This window comes from Sturnira hondurensis, unplaced genomic scaffold, assembly GCF_014824575.4.
Source record: "Sturnira hondurensis isolate 20B ecotype Veracruz unplaced genomic scaffold, ASM1482457v3 Scaffold0017254, whole genome shotgun sequence".
NCBI lineage: Eukaryota > Metazoa > Chordata > Mammalia > Chiroptera > Phyllostomidae > Sturnira > Sturnira hondurensis.
This window is the reverse complement of record NW_028089885.1, coordinates 1,435,891-1,448,393: the sequence shown is the minus strand read 5'-3', so window position 1 is coordinate 1,448,393 and position 12,503 is coordinate 1,435,891. Positions and strand designations below refer to the sequence as shown.

The 12,503-nt window shown below is 55.1% G+C and overlaps 1 protein-coding gene across 1 annotated transcript; it reads right to left on the bottom strand.

Moving 5' to 3' along the window:
- Nucleotides 1-8,320: 8,320 nt before the first annotated feature.
- On the bottom strand, nt 8,321-10,420 carry SDF2L1 (stromal cell derived factor 2 like 1). Its single transcript, XM_037067384.1, has 3 exons — nt 10,146-10,420; nt 9,576-9,772; nt 8,321-8,722 (listed from the first exon to the last, which is right to left on the bottom strand). The coding sequence occupies exons 1-3, from the start codon at nt 10,330-10,332 to the stop codon at nt 8,441-8,443; spliced, it is 666 nt and encodes a 221-aa protein (XP_036923279.1). The 5' UTR covers nt 10,333-10,420; the 3' UTR covers nt 8,321-8,440.
- Nucleotides 10,421-12,503: the final 2,083 nt, after the last annotated feature.

Genomic DNA, 12,503 nt, shown 5'->3' with positions numbered 1-12,503 from the left:
CCAGACGAGCCAATCCGTAGAGCCGGCCACACGTGACAATGCCCCTGGCTCTGGGGGAGCGCTCTCCTGCCTTCCACGGGGAGGGCGAACACCACTGGCCACTGCACTGGGCTGGACCCCCACGGAGTGCGGCGAAGCTTTGGTCCGGGCCCAGCCTAGGGCCACACAGAGAATATGGCCAGGGCCAGAACCTTCCAACTTCCTCCCTTGCCCCGCCTCCAGGCCGGCTCTTCATGGCCTGTACTCCCCAGTCCTCCAGCCAGAGCCCTGCTTCTCCCACAGACAATGGCCGAAGGACTTCACTCTGCCAACTTTTCCAGCCTGGGACGTTTTGCCCCCTTCCTGTGTGAGAACAGGAGCCCATTCCCAAACTCCAACTCCCCTTCCCATCCTGTGGGAATATGATGAAGGTAGCACTGTGAGACCTTGGGAGGCGGGCCAGCTCCTCGGTCAAGAAAGGGCCAAAGAAACCCTGGCTGGTGTAGCTCAGTGGATTGGGCACGGGCCTGTGAACCACACGATCGTGGTTCGATTCCCAGTCAGGGCACATGCCTGGGTTGCAGGCCAGTTCCCAGCAGGGGACCCACGGGAGACAACCATACATTGATATTTCTCTCCCTCTCTCCTTCCCTTCCCCTCTAAAGATCAATAAATAAAATCTAAAAAAAAAAAGGAGGCCAAAGAAAAACTGCTATTGGATGTGAGCCCAAACTGTAAACAACCTCGGAGACCAGCTAGTGTTTAGATCTCACACAGTGTGCGCCTTCGCAGCTCGTCCCCCACATGCGCTGCTTGCTTGGTTTTCCGTACTCACATAACCCTGTGTGGCAGAAAGCTTCACCGGCCTGCCGCCCTGGTGCACAGTAAGTCCAAATAAATCCATGTCTTTCACAGCCACGATTTTGGCTTCCCCTGTTTATTTCTTTAGAATTGGGCAGGTTTTTCTCAGACCTCAGCTCTTTACATATCCTCTTACTCTCTGGCATCAAAACTGCTCTTCTCCAACCTGTCCCCCACCCCCACCCCAATATAGAAGGCAGTTATGCAGACATGAGCAGAGCAGGAATGGTGAGCCAGGTACATAAGGTCACCAGGGAGGAAAATCCTGGGTGCCTAGCAATAGACATCTGTGGGTGGGACCTTGCCCCCAGGTGACCTTTCCTCTCGCAGCACATGGCTGGCCCTGCAGCCGGCACCCTCCCCTGACCTTTCCTCTCCTGGCGTGTTGCTAGTCATGCGGTAGACTCCCTCAGAAGAGGAACGAGGGGGCGGGAGAATGGCCTCGTTTGACTCCCACAAGCCCTTGCATGACTACTCCTTTAAGCATCAAGCCCGCATCAAATAACCTGAGGAATAGAGCCTTGGATCTGTTGACCAGAGACAGAGTTTTGATCAAACTAGAGACAACATCCAGGCCTCAGTTGTGTTTCAGCTCCAGGCACAGAAAATCAGCAAAACCAGATGACCAGTCTGACCATGCTGAGGAGACACACCTGGAAAGCTCATATATATAATTCTATTGAGATCCTCTCCTGACCCCGACCCCCAGATAAAAGCTCTTAAGACTCAGGACCCAGTGCACACACACTCGCTTTCTAGAGCCCGCCAGAGCCCTTTCCCCACTCCTACCACCTGGCGTGTTCTCTTTGACTGCCTATTTCCTAATCTCCAAGGGCCCTGCTTTTGCCTCTGAAACTTGCTTCCTGAGCCCACACAGCTCAGCTGGCTCACTTCTTCTACCCCAGTACCTTTCTAAATAAACTTTTGCTTGTTTTTGAGTCTTGGCTCTGAATTCTTTCTTAGTGAAACTCAGCCAAGGTCTCACATCTGCTGCTGTTTTGATATTAACACCCCTTCATAACCACTTCTGTGCTGTATCCTCGCTGTTACTTCTCTGGCATCTCAAGCTGCAGCTTATGCGTTGCAGAAGGGCCTGTCTCCACCATACCACCTGGATGGTCTCATTCACTTCTTGGTCACAACCCAGAACTGACTTAGCAACCCTAACCTGCATGTCAGACTCGGGCCTTCCTTGGGCTCCAGACCCATGTCCAACGTCTGCTGGGGACATTTCTTGGGTATCTCATGCTTAACACATCCAGATTGGCACACAGTATTTTTTTTCCCTCTCCTACTTAGTCAGTGGCTAACACACCATCCACCCCAGCCACAAACAAGGGGCATGCACCCTGGACTGTTGCCTCCCTCTCTCCTCGGCACATCTCCCTCAGATCTCCGCCCCCAAACCAGCCCTGAAAGCCATGCAGTGCACCAGAGTCTAATGAGACATTTCACCTCCTACCGATAAAGCCCCAGCCCTCTAAGCCTCAGCTCTCCTCCTCCCGGACAGCAGCACTCACTTCCTCCTGCTTCGGAGACAACCAAGGAGGGCGATCTGGCATGTGTATTTGCCGAGGGGTGCAGGCAGATACACCTGAGTTCAAAGATCCATTCTGCTTCCTGACCCCTGACCCCTGCTTCCTGAACCCTGACTTACAGAATGAGACTTTACTTTAAAATATATAGTGTGTGTTGCCCTGGCTGGTGTGGCTCAGTGTGAATCAAGTGCCGGTTTGATTCCCTGTCAGGGCACACAGCTGGGTTGCAGGCCAGGTCCCTGGTTAGGGGCACACAGTAAGCAACCAATGGATGTTTCTCTCACCCGTCAATGTTTCTCTCTCTCTCCTTCTCCCTCCCTTATCCTCCCTCTAAAATTAAATAAATAACATATTTTTAAAAATAAAATATAAGCCCTGGCTGGTGTAGCTCAGTGGATTGAGGACAGGCCTGCGAACCAGAGGATTGTGGTTCGATTCTCTGTCAGGGCACATGCCTGGGTTGCAGGCCAGTTCCCAGCAGGGGACTCACGAGAGGCAACCATACATTGATGTTTCTCTCCCTCTCTCCTTCCCCTCTAAAGATACATAAATAAAATCTTTTAAAAAATAAAATAAAACATATAAACAGAACAAGCATCCTTTGAGGGGTCAAGCACACCACTGATTAACCTTCTGACCACGTTCTGCCATTATCACTTCACAGTGTATAAGTTTATTGGTATTTTTAAAAGGTGTCACCAGGGCTTCTACCCCCAGGGTGGAGGTGAAACTGGTGAAATTGATATCAGCCAGGATTGAGGGGTCTGGCCAAATGCCCATCTAGAACCTGGGCTTCCTCTCAAGGAGACAGGATTGCATGACTGTCAGTGGGCACATAAAAACCTCATGCATTGTGTCAGGCCCTGATGGTGGAGGTGGCCCTGCCGACATGCCTGCAGCCAGGCTCCTTGGCAGCTCAGCTCCAATCCCCCCAATTCCAGCTGAGAGGGTGGACATGCCAGGCACCTCATAGTCCCTCCTGCAGGCTCAGGGCAGCGTATCTCTCTGTAAGAGAACAAAACAGTACAGTTGGTGGATATCACCTACAGGCTTCATATCCCAAGGCCACCTGCCCACACCAAATAGTGCTGCTCCCACTGAGAACCCAGGAAAACATTCTCTTCAGGCTCTGGAGGGCTCGGTCCAGTTCACCTCCACATGGTCAAGGGTGAGCTGGGTCTGAGCCTGCCTCAGACAGACCCTCCATGCAGAGCAGCGGGCCTCTATTTCTCCACAAGACTGTGACCAAACCTGGAGTTTCCAGTCTTACCCAGGGTGCTGGTATGAAAGATCCTCTTCAAACCAGAGCTTTTCTGAATCCAGGGCCTCTGACCCTGCGCCTGTCCAGCCATGACCCCAATGGAGAGTTTATGGGGCAATCCCCCAGCTCCGCACTCACCTAATTCTCTGACAGAGGGTCCAGCCCAGCTCTGCGCCTGTACCTGATTGCTGGGAAGTGGAGCGAGGCAGCAAAACCTCCTTGCCCCAGGTGCTGTGTGTGGTGGGCTGGACCTGACTGATGCCCTTTCATCATTGCACTGCTTCCCAGCAGCCCACAGTAGTGCAACAGGGAAAGAGTGTCAGGCAGGCCTGCCAGTGCCTTGGTCTCCGGTGGTCGGTGGGTGGGGATCTCAGACCAGGAATGCAGGCCCAACAGGGCGGGGCTTCTGCCTGGGGGAAGGGTGCCCTCTGACCCCAGAGGCCCAGGCCTGGCCAGGATCTCAAGTTTCCATGGAGAAGGGAGCCAGCAGGGCAGGGGGGAGGGGAGAACCTGCAAGCCCAAGGGGCTCCGCCTGGGGAGGAGGAGATGAAGTGTGGGGGAGGGGGCCCCCCAAGGTTGGTCCCAGATGCTTTGACAATATCATTGCACTGCTTCTCAGAGCACAGTAGTGCAACCTCGTCAGAGCACCTGAGGCCAGCAGCGGGGGACCCCCCCACAACAATATACATAGGGTGGGGAGCTCAGTTGTGGGTGGATGGGGCTAGAGGTCCTTGTCCTGGACATCAGGACCAGGAGGGGTGATTTCAGGGGGTGCTGCGGTCCTCAGGGTCCTCAGGACCCCAGGGCACCCAGAGCTAACTCAGCCCACTCCAGCCAGAGGTGGACAAGAGACCCCCAAACAGAGGAGTAGCTCCAAACCAGGAGCGGGAGCGGAGGAGAGGAAGGGGAGCACACACAAAGGAGAGGGTCCCGGGCTCCACTGCAGTTCGACACCCACTCGAGCCTGAAGCGGGGGGGGGGGGGGGGAGGGTGGGGGGGTGGATACGGCCCAACAACCCTATGCTCTCACCCGGCCCCGAGACTCCCAGGAGAAGGCTGGCTCCACTTGGGGAGGACGCTCTCCTGCTAGCCCAGGCCCCTATCCCTGGCCCCGGCCCCCAGCCCCGGCCCCCAACTTGGGCTCCGTGTTCTGTCCTAACAGATTTGCTGCCCGGAGACCCAGAGCGCAGCAGAGGAACAGGATGGGGTGGGGTGGGGAGTCCCGTCCTTCCGTAGTGCCCTGCCTGGAGAGGGTGCCTGGGGTCCAGGCTGAGCCCCTCCACACAGACCTGCCAGTTAGGGCCACCCTGCCAGCTCCCGGCGACGTGCGACCCTTCTACTCACGCGGGGCACCTCTTCCTACTCTGGCCCGGGCATGACGGGGGAGGTTAGCAGGAGAGAGGTCCGAGCAGACATCCGCCCCGGTAGTCTCCACCAGGACGACCCCGCACCTCGTGGCGCCCTCTTGTCCGCCGGCTCCATCTTTAACCTGCTGACAGTCCGAGGGGACGCGCCCCCAGCCCCTGAGCCTAACGCCGCGTTCATTGGCCGGCGCCTGAGCGGGGCTTTGCCTCCCTCACAGCTATTGGCTAAGACTGGAGCGATTTCAAAATAGCCTCCGGGCTGGGATTGGCGGCGCCGTGGCCAAGTCTAGAGCTCGGTGGTTTTAACAATGAGTTCTACAAACACTTTCTCCCCATTCATAACTTATCAAAAGAAACTTTGCCGCCTTTTCTCTGCTCCGGTGTCTGCGAGTTTTCTGCCTGCGAGGACGAGAGGACTTCGAAGTCCAGTGGGGGGTCCCCAGCTGAGCGGCTGAGCCCACAGAGGATGGGGTTGCGACCTTTGGGAAATGCCTGAACCCACGCGGTACAGCCCGTGGTGGAGCAGAGCTGCAGATCTGCTTTGTTTTCTGTGCTGATGTTGCTCCTTGTACCTCACGGACGCGATATTCACCTGTGTCGAGCTTTCTGGCTGCGGTAGCCCCCTCACCGCCACTCTCCCACCCCCACCCCCCTCACATCGACCGCTTCAACCCGAGTGGAATTTGCTGGAAGCCACCCGGGTAGGCCTGGGCTGTGGAGCCCTGTGGATCTGAAAGAGGTACCGGGAAGGGAGTGTCAGCTTGGATCCCTGCGTGACTGCGATCCACTTTGTGGATAAGCATGCACTAAGTGCTACCCTCAGCTGATGACCTGGAAAGATATACTTCCACGGGCCCTCACATAGCTTCAGGGGTGTGTGTGTGTGTGTGTGTGTGTGTGTGTGCGCGCGCGCGCGTGTGTGTGTGTGTGTGTGTGTGTGTGTGTGTGTGTTGGGGGGGCGGCCAGGAGTGGGGTGCTTAGGGCCCCTCCTGTTTTATTCTCTCAACCCAATGGCTGAAAGCAAATGTTTCTGAGGCAGGCAGAGCTAGGTTTGAATCTTTATTAACTATGGTTGCCTCCTCTGCAAAATTAAGACGATAACTGGACCTGCTTACAGGGTTACTGCCAGGAGCAAATGAGAAGCAAATGTTTAAATCGTTGGCCCAGCATCAGGCACTCCATGTTCAATAAAAGAGAGCTCTGCTGCTGCTGTGGTTTTAATTTTTGGTCTTGTCCTGAATTCTGCCCGGAGCCATCTTACCTGCCCCCACCTTGGTTTCCCAAGGGTTACTGTAACAATATAGGTATGCACTGTTTGATTCTCAGTGTTAATTCTTAATTAAGCATTTATGGTGGTAAGGAGGCAAGAGGCAGAGGGGACCCCCAGGAGGGGCCAGGGATGGACCAGAATACCTCCTTGGATGGGCAGTGGGGTCCACATGACTGGTGCCCCGCCCACAGCCCCTTGGCAAATCAACACTACTGAAAGGATGCTCCCTGCCAGCACCTGCGGCTCTTCCTGAGGGCTTTATTCCAGCCCAAATAAAGCCCTCATGTACATTTCCCAATGCCTAGGGTAAGTGGGAAGTGCTACAGAATAATTCCACCATGCACCAATCAGCTCTCAGCCAATGAGGGCAGATACATTGATTAGATAACAATGCGCCCCCCCAACTTGCCCCTTGGTTGGGATAACTTGGATGCTTATTCTACACTGGGTCCCAGAACTCCCCAGGGAATTAAGCTCCAGTTTCCCACAGGGGTTACCTGCTCAACAATGCCAACTTCACCAGCTGCCTTTCCTTCCCCTCTCACAGCCCCACTCCTCTACCCCAGTGTTTTCTGGGATCATCTCCCAACATTCTGTACTCCAATCCTGTCTCAGGGCTGGTGATTGATGGGAGAGGAATGTAAACTCATACACAAGGCCCAAGAGGTTTGGCAGTGGAGAGGTCAGGAAGAGGTCTGTGTTTGAGCAGAGAAGGAGCTCATGGGAGAGAGGGTAGGGGCAGTGCATCTACATAGGACCTTCCTCCCCTCAAGCCTCTAGAGCTTTTCTCCCACCCCATAAGGCCAATTGATTTCTCAGATGTACGGTGCTCTGCCCACACTCCTCCAAGACTCCTTCCAATCAGGTGCTACCCTCAGCCTCTTCTGGGACTCTTTTATTGTCATTCAGGAAAATGGCACCCTCTTTCCCTACCCACGACCTTAAGGCCCTACCCTTCTACACAGGCCCACCTGGGTGTTTAGAAAATCCAAGCCTGTTATCTCTTCCATGGCCTCTAGAGGTCACCACACTCAGCAAAACTGTTACCTTCCTTGATGAGCGCCCTCCCATTGTTCCTGCCTTTAAATGCTTTGCCTGACTAAATCGTGCCTCTTCTTCCAGAAAGCCTTCTCAGATCTCTGCAGGCAGTTCTTTGAGGTCACCTTCCCATTCAATATCTGCTGAAGTTCTGATACCTCCTTGCGACCTTGGACAGTTGTAGTTGGGCCCCGAGATGCCGCACGCTGGGAAAGGCTGGGATGTGTGGGGTACCATTTGCACCTTAAGGGAGGGAACCTGTGATGCTAACATCCAGCAGGTGGGCAGAGACCTGGCCTGGTGCTTGCTCAATAACAAGTGTGAAGACTTTCACAACTGCTAGGGGAGGGGTGCCAGGAGAATAGGAGGGCGGTTACCTGGGGGTGAGGGGTCTGGAGAGCTTGTGCTTCATCCCTGCTGAAAGGAGTGGGGCTCCCACTCACCCTGCTGAGGCCCTGGCCCCAGCCCTTAACAGGAAGGTTCATGAAGCTCAGGGGTCAGAGAACAGGGTCAGTTGCCATTAGACTGTCTAAGGGTGACAGGGCAGTGTTGGGATGCATGGGAAAGCATCAAAAAGGTTTGGATTGGTGTGGCTCAGTAGGTTGGGCATCCTCCCACAAACCAAAAGGCTTTTGGTTCGATTCCTGGTTAGGGCACATGCGTTGGTTGCAACCCAGGTCCCCACTTGGGGGTGTAAGAGAGGCAACTGATTGATGTTTGAACCCAGAGGGTCATGGGTTCAATTCCCAATCAAGACACATGCCTGGGTTGCAGGCCAGGTCCCCAGTCAGGGGCGCATGAGAGGCAACCACACATTGATGTTACTCTCCCTCTCTTTCTCCCTCCCTTTTCCTAAATGAATAAAATCTTTTAAAAATATTTGGATGGGTTCAACTGTTCAGCTGTGCAGGACATAGATAGCAACTTTGCTCTAAGGAAGAGATGGTGAACTGGGCCAGAGAGAGCTGGCATCTCCTGATCACCCACCCCCAGGCTCACTCCAAAATAATCACAGACCAGCATTCTTTAATTAACAAAGGCACTTGAGAACCCCTACAAACCCAAAGTCTCCAAGAGTGGCCATGCAGACATCCCACCCTGCCACCCTACATCTACCCAGCCACGGCACTCAGAGTTCATCATGACCTGCAGAGGGATCCATGCCGGGTTTGATGAAGACGCCCTCCATGGCCTTCCACGTATTGTGTGTGTTGGCGCTGGGCATGCCGTGCACCTCATGCTGCCCACGGATGGGGTTCCCATACTGCTCACCAGTGATGGACAGGAACACGGAGGTGCCCACGTGCTGGAATCGCACGGCGGCCTCCCGCTCCCAGTGCTGTCCTGAACAGCGCACTGTCCACAGGTCGAGGTCGTCACCTTCACCATCCTCCCCAAAGGCGCTCACCTCCTGTGGGTGCAGGGGGTAGAGGGGACAGAGGGCACACTGAGTTCCCTGTGGTGGCTTGCCTGGCAGCAGCCTTCCCACCTAGGGCACTGGGCCTCAAGTTTTCCCCTGCGTCTCTCAGCCTCAACTTCCACAGCTGCAAACTGGGACAACACCAGCCCCAGCCCCCAGTAGGGCCTCCCCAACGGAGGCAATGCAAACCCTATCCCACCTGTCTGAGTGGTGACCACTGGCCCCACAGAGCCGAGGCCCCCTCCTCTCTCTTCCTCCCTGTTCTTCCCATCCTAACCCCTCTGACTTTCAATATAAAGCCCAAACCCCCAGGCTGACAGTCAAGGTCTCTACTAGCTCACGCTTTTTGTTCCGACAACTTTTCAAAAGCACCCTCTGTTCCACCCCTACTCCTTCTCTAACCTCCCACCCTTCCTCCCCTATCCCGTTCCAGTGAACTCCACGCACTAGCTCTTGCCCAGGCCTGGAAAGATGCTCTCCTCCTCTCTGTGGCCTACAGGACTCCTACTCATTCTTCCAGCCTCAGCCTTAGCTCCTCATCCTTTGCAGGTTTCCCGGGGCCAAGGCCATATGGATCCCCCTCCTGGGTCCCACTCGCCCCCAGAAGTGGAGCCATCCAGCAGGCTCAGATCCCTTTTTCTTGAACGGCTTCCAGCTGGCTCCAGATAGGGGCGCAGGTGAGTCACCTGTGTCTCCACAGGGGGCCTCAGTAAACATTGAATTGAAATTCCTCTTTCACAGAGGAAGCTGAGACTCAGAGTAGGGGGGAGGAAGGGTAGGCTCTGTTCCCAGGCCCTCACACACACACCAGAAGCCTATCCTGGGGCGGGGGAAGGGGGCTTACCTGGTTATTGGACAGCGGAGACGGGAAATGGTGCGTGTGCAAGTTCTTGCCAGTGAGCACGTGCGTCAGCCTCACGGCCTGCCCGCAACGCACCGGGGACCCTCGCGGGCACCCGCCCTCCGAGCCGCCGCGGATACGCCAGTAGCTATTGGCGTCGTCAGACGCCTCCACGCCGGTCACAGACTGTTGGCCGCTGCCTGACGGCGACACCCCACCCCCACCCCCGGGGTCACCGTCAATCCGAGAACTTGCGAGTCTTGGCTCGAACACCATAAACTTCCCCTGGACAACCTCAACCCTGCGACCTCAACGGCTCCCCTCAAGCCCGCACCCCTGGCCCCCCTGCTTAACTCCAAGTCCTTGAACCACGGCTCCCAGACGACAACACTCACCCCCGATATCCCGAATATCCCCTCCAACCTCCCATCTTTGTCCCCCTAGGTCCCCCAATAACTCCGGCCAGACAACCCTCAGACCCCTGGCCCACAGACGCCCGAGATCACCCAGACTTCAAACTCCTAGCCCCAGGCCCCGCCCCCTAGCGATGCCCCAGTCCTGAGCCCCGCGCACCGGATCCGTATTTGATGTCGTGCGAGTGCAGCCGCACCCTGTGCTGCGTGTTGAACAGCTTCAGGACAGACCCGCAGGTTACGAGCCCCGCACCGGTCTTGGCGGCAACGCTGGCCGGCACCAAGAACGCCAACAGTAGCCCCAGAAGCGCCGCTTCCGCAGCTCGTCCACGGCTCGCGCTCCACATCGCCCCAGCCCGGCTCCGCCAGCTCTGTCCCTAGAGCCGCTTCCTTCTCCGCAGCCGGCCAATCCGGCTTTGACAGGACCGGTGCGGCAGCCAGTCGCCGGTCTTCTCGGCGTTCCGCCTGCCCTACCATTCGGTCGCGGTGAAAGGGACCCACCCCCAGCTTTCGGAGCCGCCGCTAGGGAGGGGCTGGAGACACGAGGAGGGTTTTAATTGGTCCACGCTTCCGAGGACTCACCAATGAAAACCAAAGGGCGGCTGGTGCGGCTCCAAGCCTTGCGAGATCAACCCGGTGCAGCTGTAGGTTGAGGGCGCCCCACCCTGCAGCCTTGGACCCCCTATTCATGAAGCTCCTTCATCCTAGATCCCCGAGCGCTCAATCACAGCTCCTCTCAGAGCCTGGGTCCGCCGCTGCTGGGTCTTGAGGTTGCTCGACCACTAGGTTTTGTGGTCACAAAGTCGACAGATCTCAGGTCATTCAGTTCCCAGACCCTGGGATTAAATAATCCCCTAGTCACTAGGGCATTGCCCCCTCTCTGACATTGGGTCACCTCAGGCCCTAGACCCTGGGGTTTCTGAATTCACGTAACCTCTCACCTACTCCCTTCATTACACTATTGCCACTGAGCAGCAGAGGGCAGCCGAGAGCTGCGGTGTTGAGGATAACGGTACGTTCTCACCGGAAAGCCCCCAAACCGTCTTAGGAAACCAGAGCCTTGGCAGACCAAGTGAGTGACGGTAGGAACCAAGACTGGGAGACTGTGTGTCCCAGGTTTCTGACAAGCACGGGTCCCCGTCTCACTGCCTTCTCAGAGGGGTGTCAGTTTTGTCTACAAGGGTGGGAAGTTTATATGCCTATTTATTCATCCATTAGTGGAACGTTCTTACATTGACTTCACTCCAGGCGGTGTGTTGAGGCCACAGGGGAACTGGCTTTAACCAACAGACTGAATACCCATGCACTTGGGGCACCAGCAAAGCTAGGAGTACAGTTCACGGTTAATGAACTTACCCAGAAGTTTGCGTTCAGAAAATTCAGAACAGAACCATTTTAGTTACAGCAACATGATATCTTGGAGTTTTTGTGTTTAATACTGTTTTTATTTTGAATTACAAGTGGGATAGGGCACCTTGATCTTTCCAGGACTTAGAGTGTCTAAATTGCTAACGGTCTGCCCTGGATTTGACGAATCTCACATTTGAGGGGCCTCCAACCCAGGATGGAGAGGCTAGGGTAAGCAATGGGAAGAGAGCCTGGGAAGCAATGGATGTTCCCATTGGACATACCAACAAACATCTTGAACTTAATGTGTCCAAAGCAGAATTCCTGCTCTCCTCCCTCCAGATGCTCTCCCCACCACCCCTCCCCAGGTTTCCACATCCCAGTAATGGCACCTCCGGTTGCCATTTGCCAGAGCCAAGAACTTGGGATTCATCTTTGATTCCTCTCTTTACCTCACATCTAACCCAACACTGTGACTCCAAAACAAATTATAAGTCATCTCTCCTTCATACCTCCTCACCACCCTAAGCCAAGCTACCCCGTCTCCCCTCCAGATATTTGCCCCCAAGGCCTGATTTTCCTGCTTCTGGGGGTTTTGCAGGCTCTCTAGCAAAGTGGACTCTGGTTCTCTTACTGAGCTAGCTTATAATAAATTCCCCATTCTAGAAATGGATTATAAAATAAGAAAATAAGAGCTAGCATAATGCCCTGGCTGATGTAGCTCAGTGGATTGAGCATGGGCCTGTGGAGCAAAGGGTTGCTGGTTCGATTCCCGGTCAGGGCACATGCCTGGGTTGCAGGTCAGGTGGGGGACACACGTGTTTCTCTACCACTCTTTCTCCTTCCCGTCCCCTCTCTCTAAAAATAAATAAATAAAATATTAAAAAAACAAACAAAGAAAGCCAGCATCATGACAAATGGTTTGGAGCCACTTAAGTCTCGGAGTGGTTTCGTACACGGCAACAGACACCTGAAACGGGAGCTGAAGCTCAAGTGTCTCTAGTACCATGTGCCTCTGAGGCTGGGGTGAGAATATAGTCAGTCCTCCCTGAGGACTTAGCAGCGGGGCCTGGGAAGCTGGTGGGTGTCATAGCAGCTCCCGTCTCTCAGAATCTTGGGACTCCCCTTCTCGGCTGCCTCTCGCCACCAGGATTTCTGGTTTCCTTGAAGA

Bases quoted from the DNA above. Each gene is read 5' to 3' on its own strand.
- SDF2L1 (XM_037067384.1), bottom strand. From the start codon at position 10,332: ATGTGGAGCGCGAGCCGTGGACGAGCTGCGGAAGCGGCGCTTCTGGGG. The intron at 9,773-10,145 runs GTGCGCGGGGCT...TGTCGCCGTCAG, and splicing joins CGACATCAAATACGGATCCG to GCAGCGGCCAACAGTCTGTG. The intron at 8,723-9,575 runs GTAAGCCCCCTT...CTGCACCCACAG, and splicing joins CTCCGCTGTCCAATAACCAG to GAGGTGAGCGCCTTTGGGGA.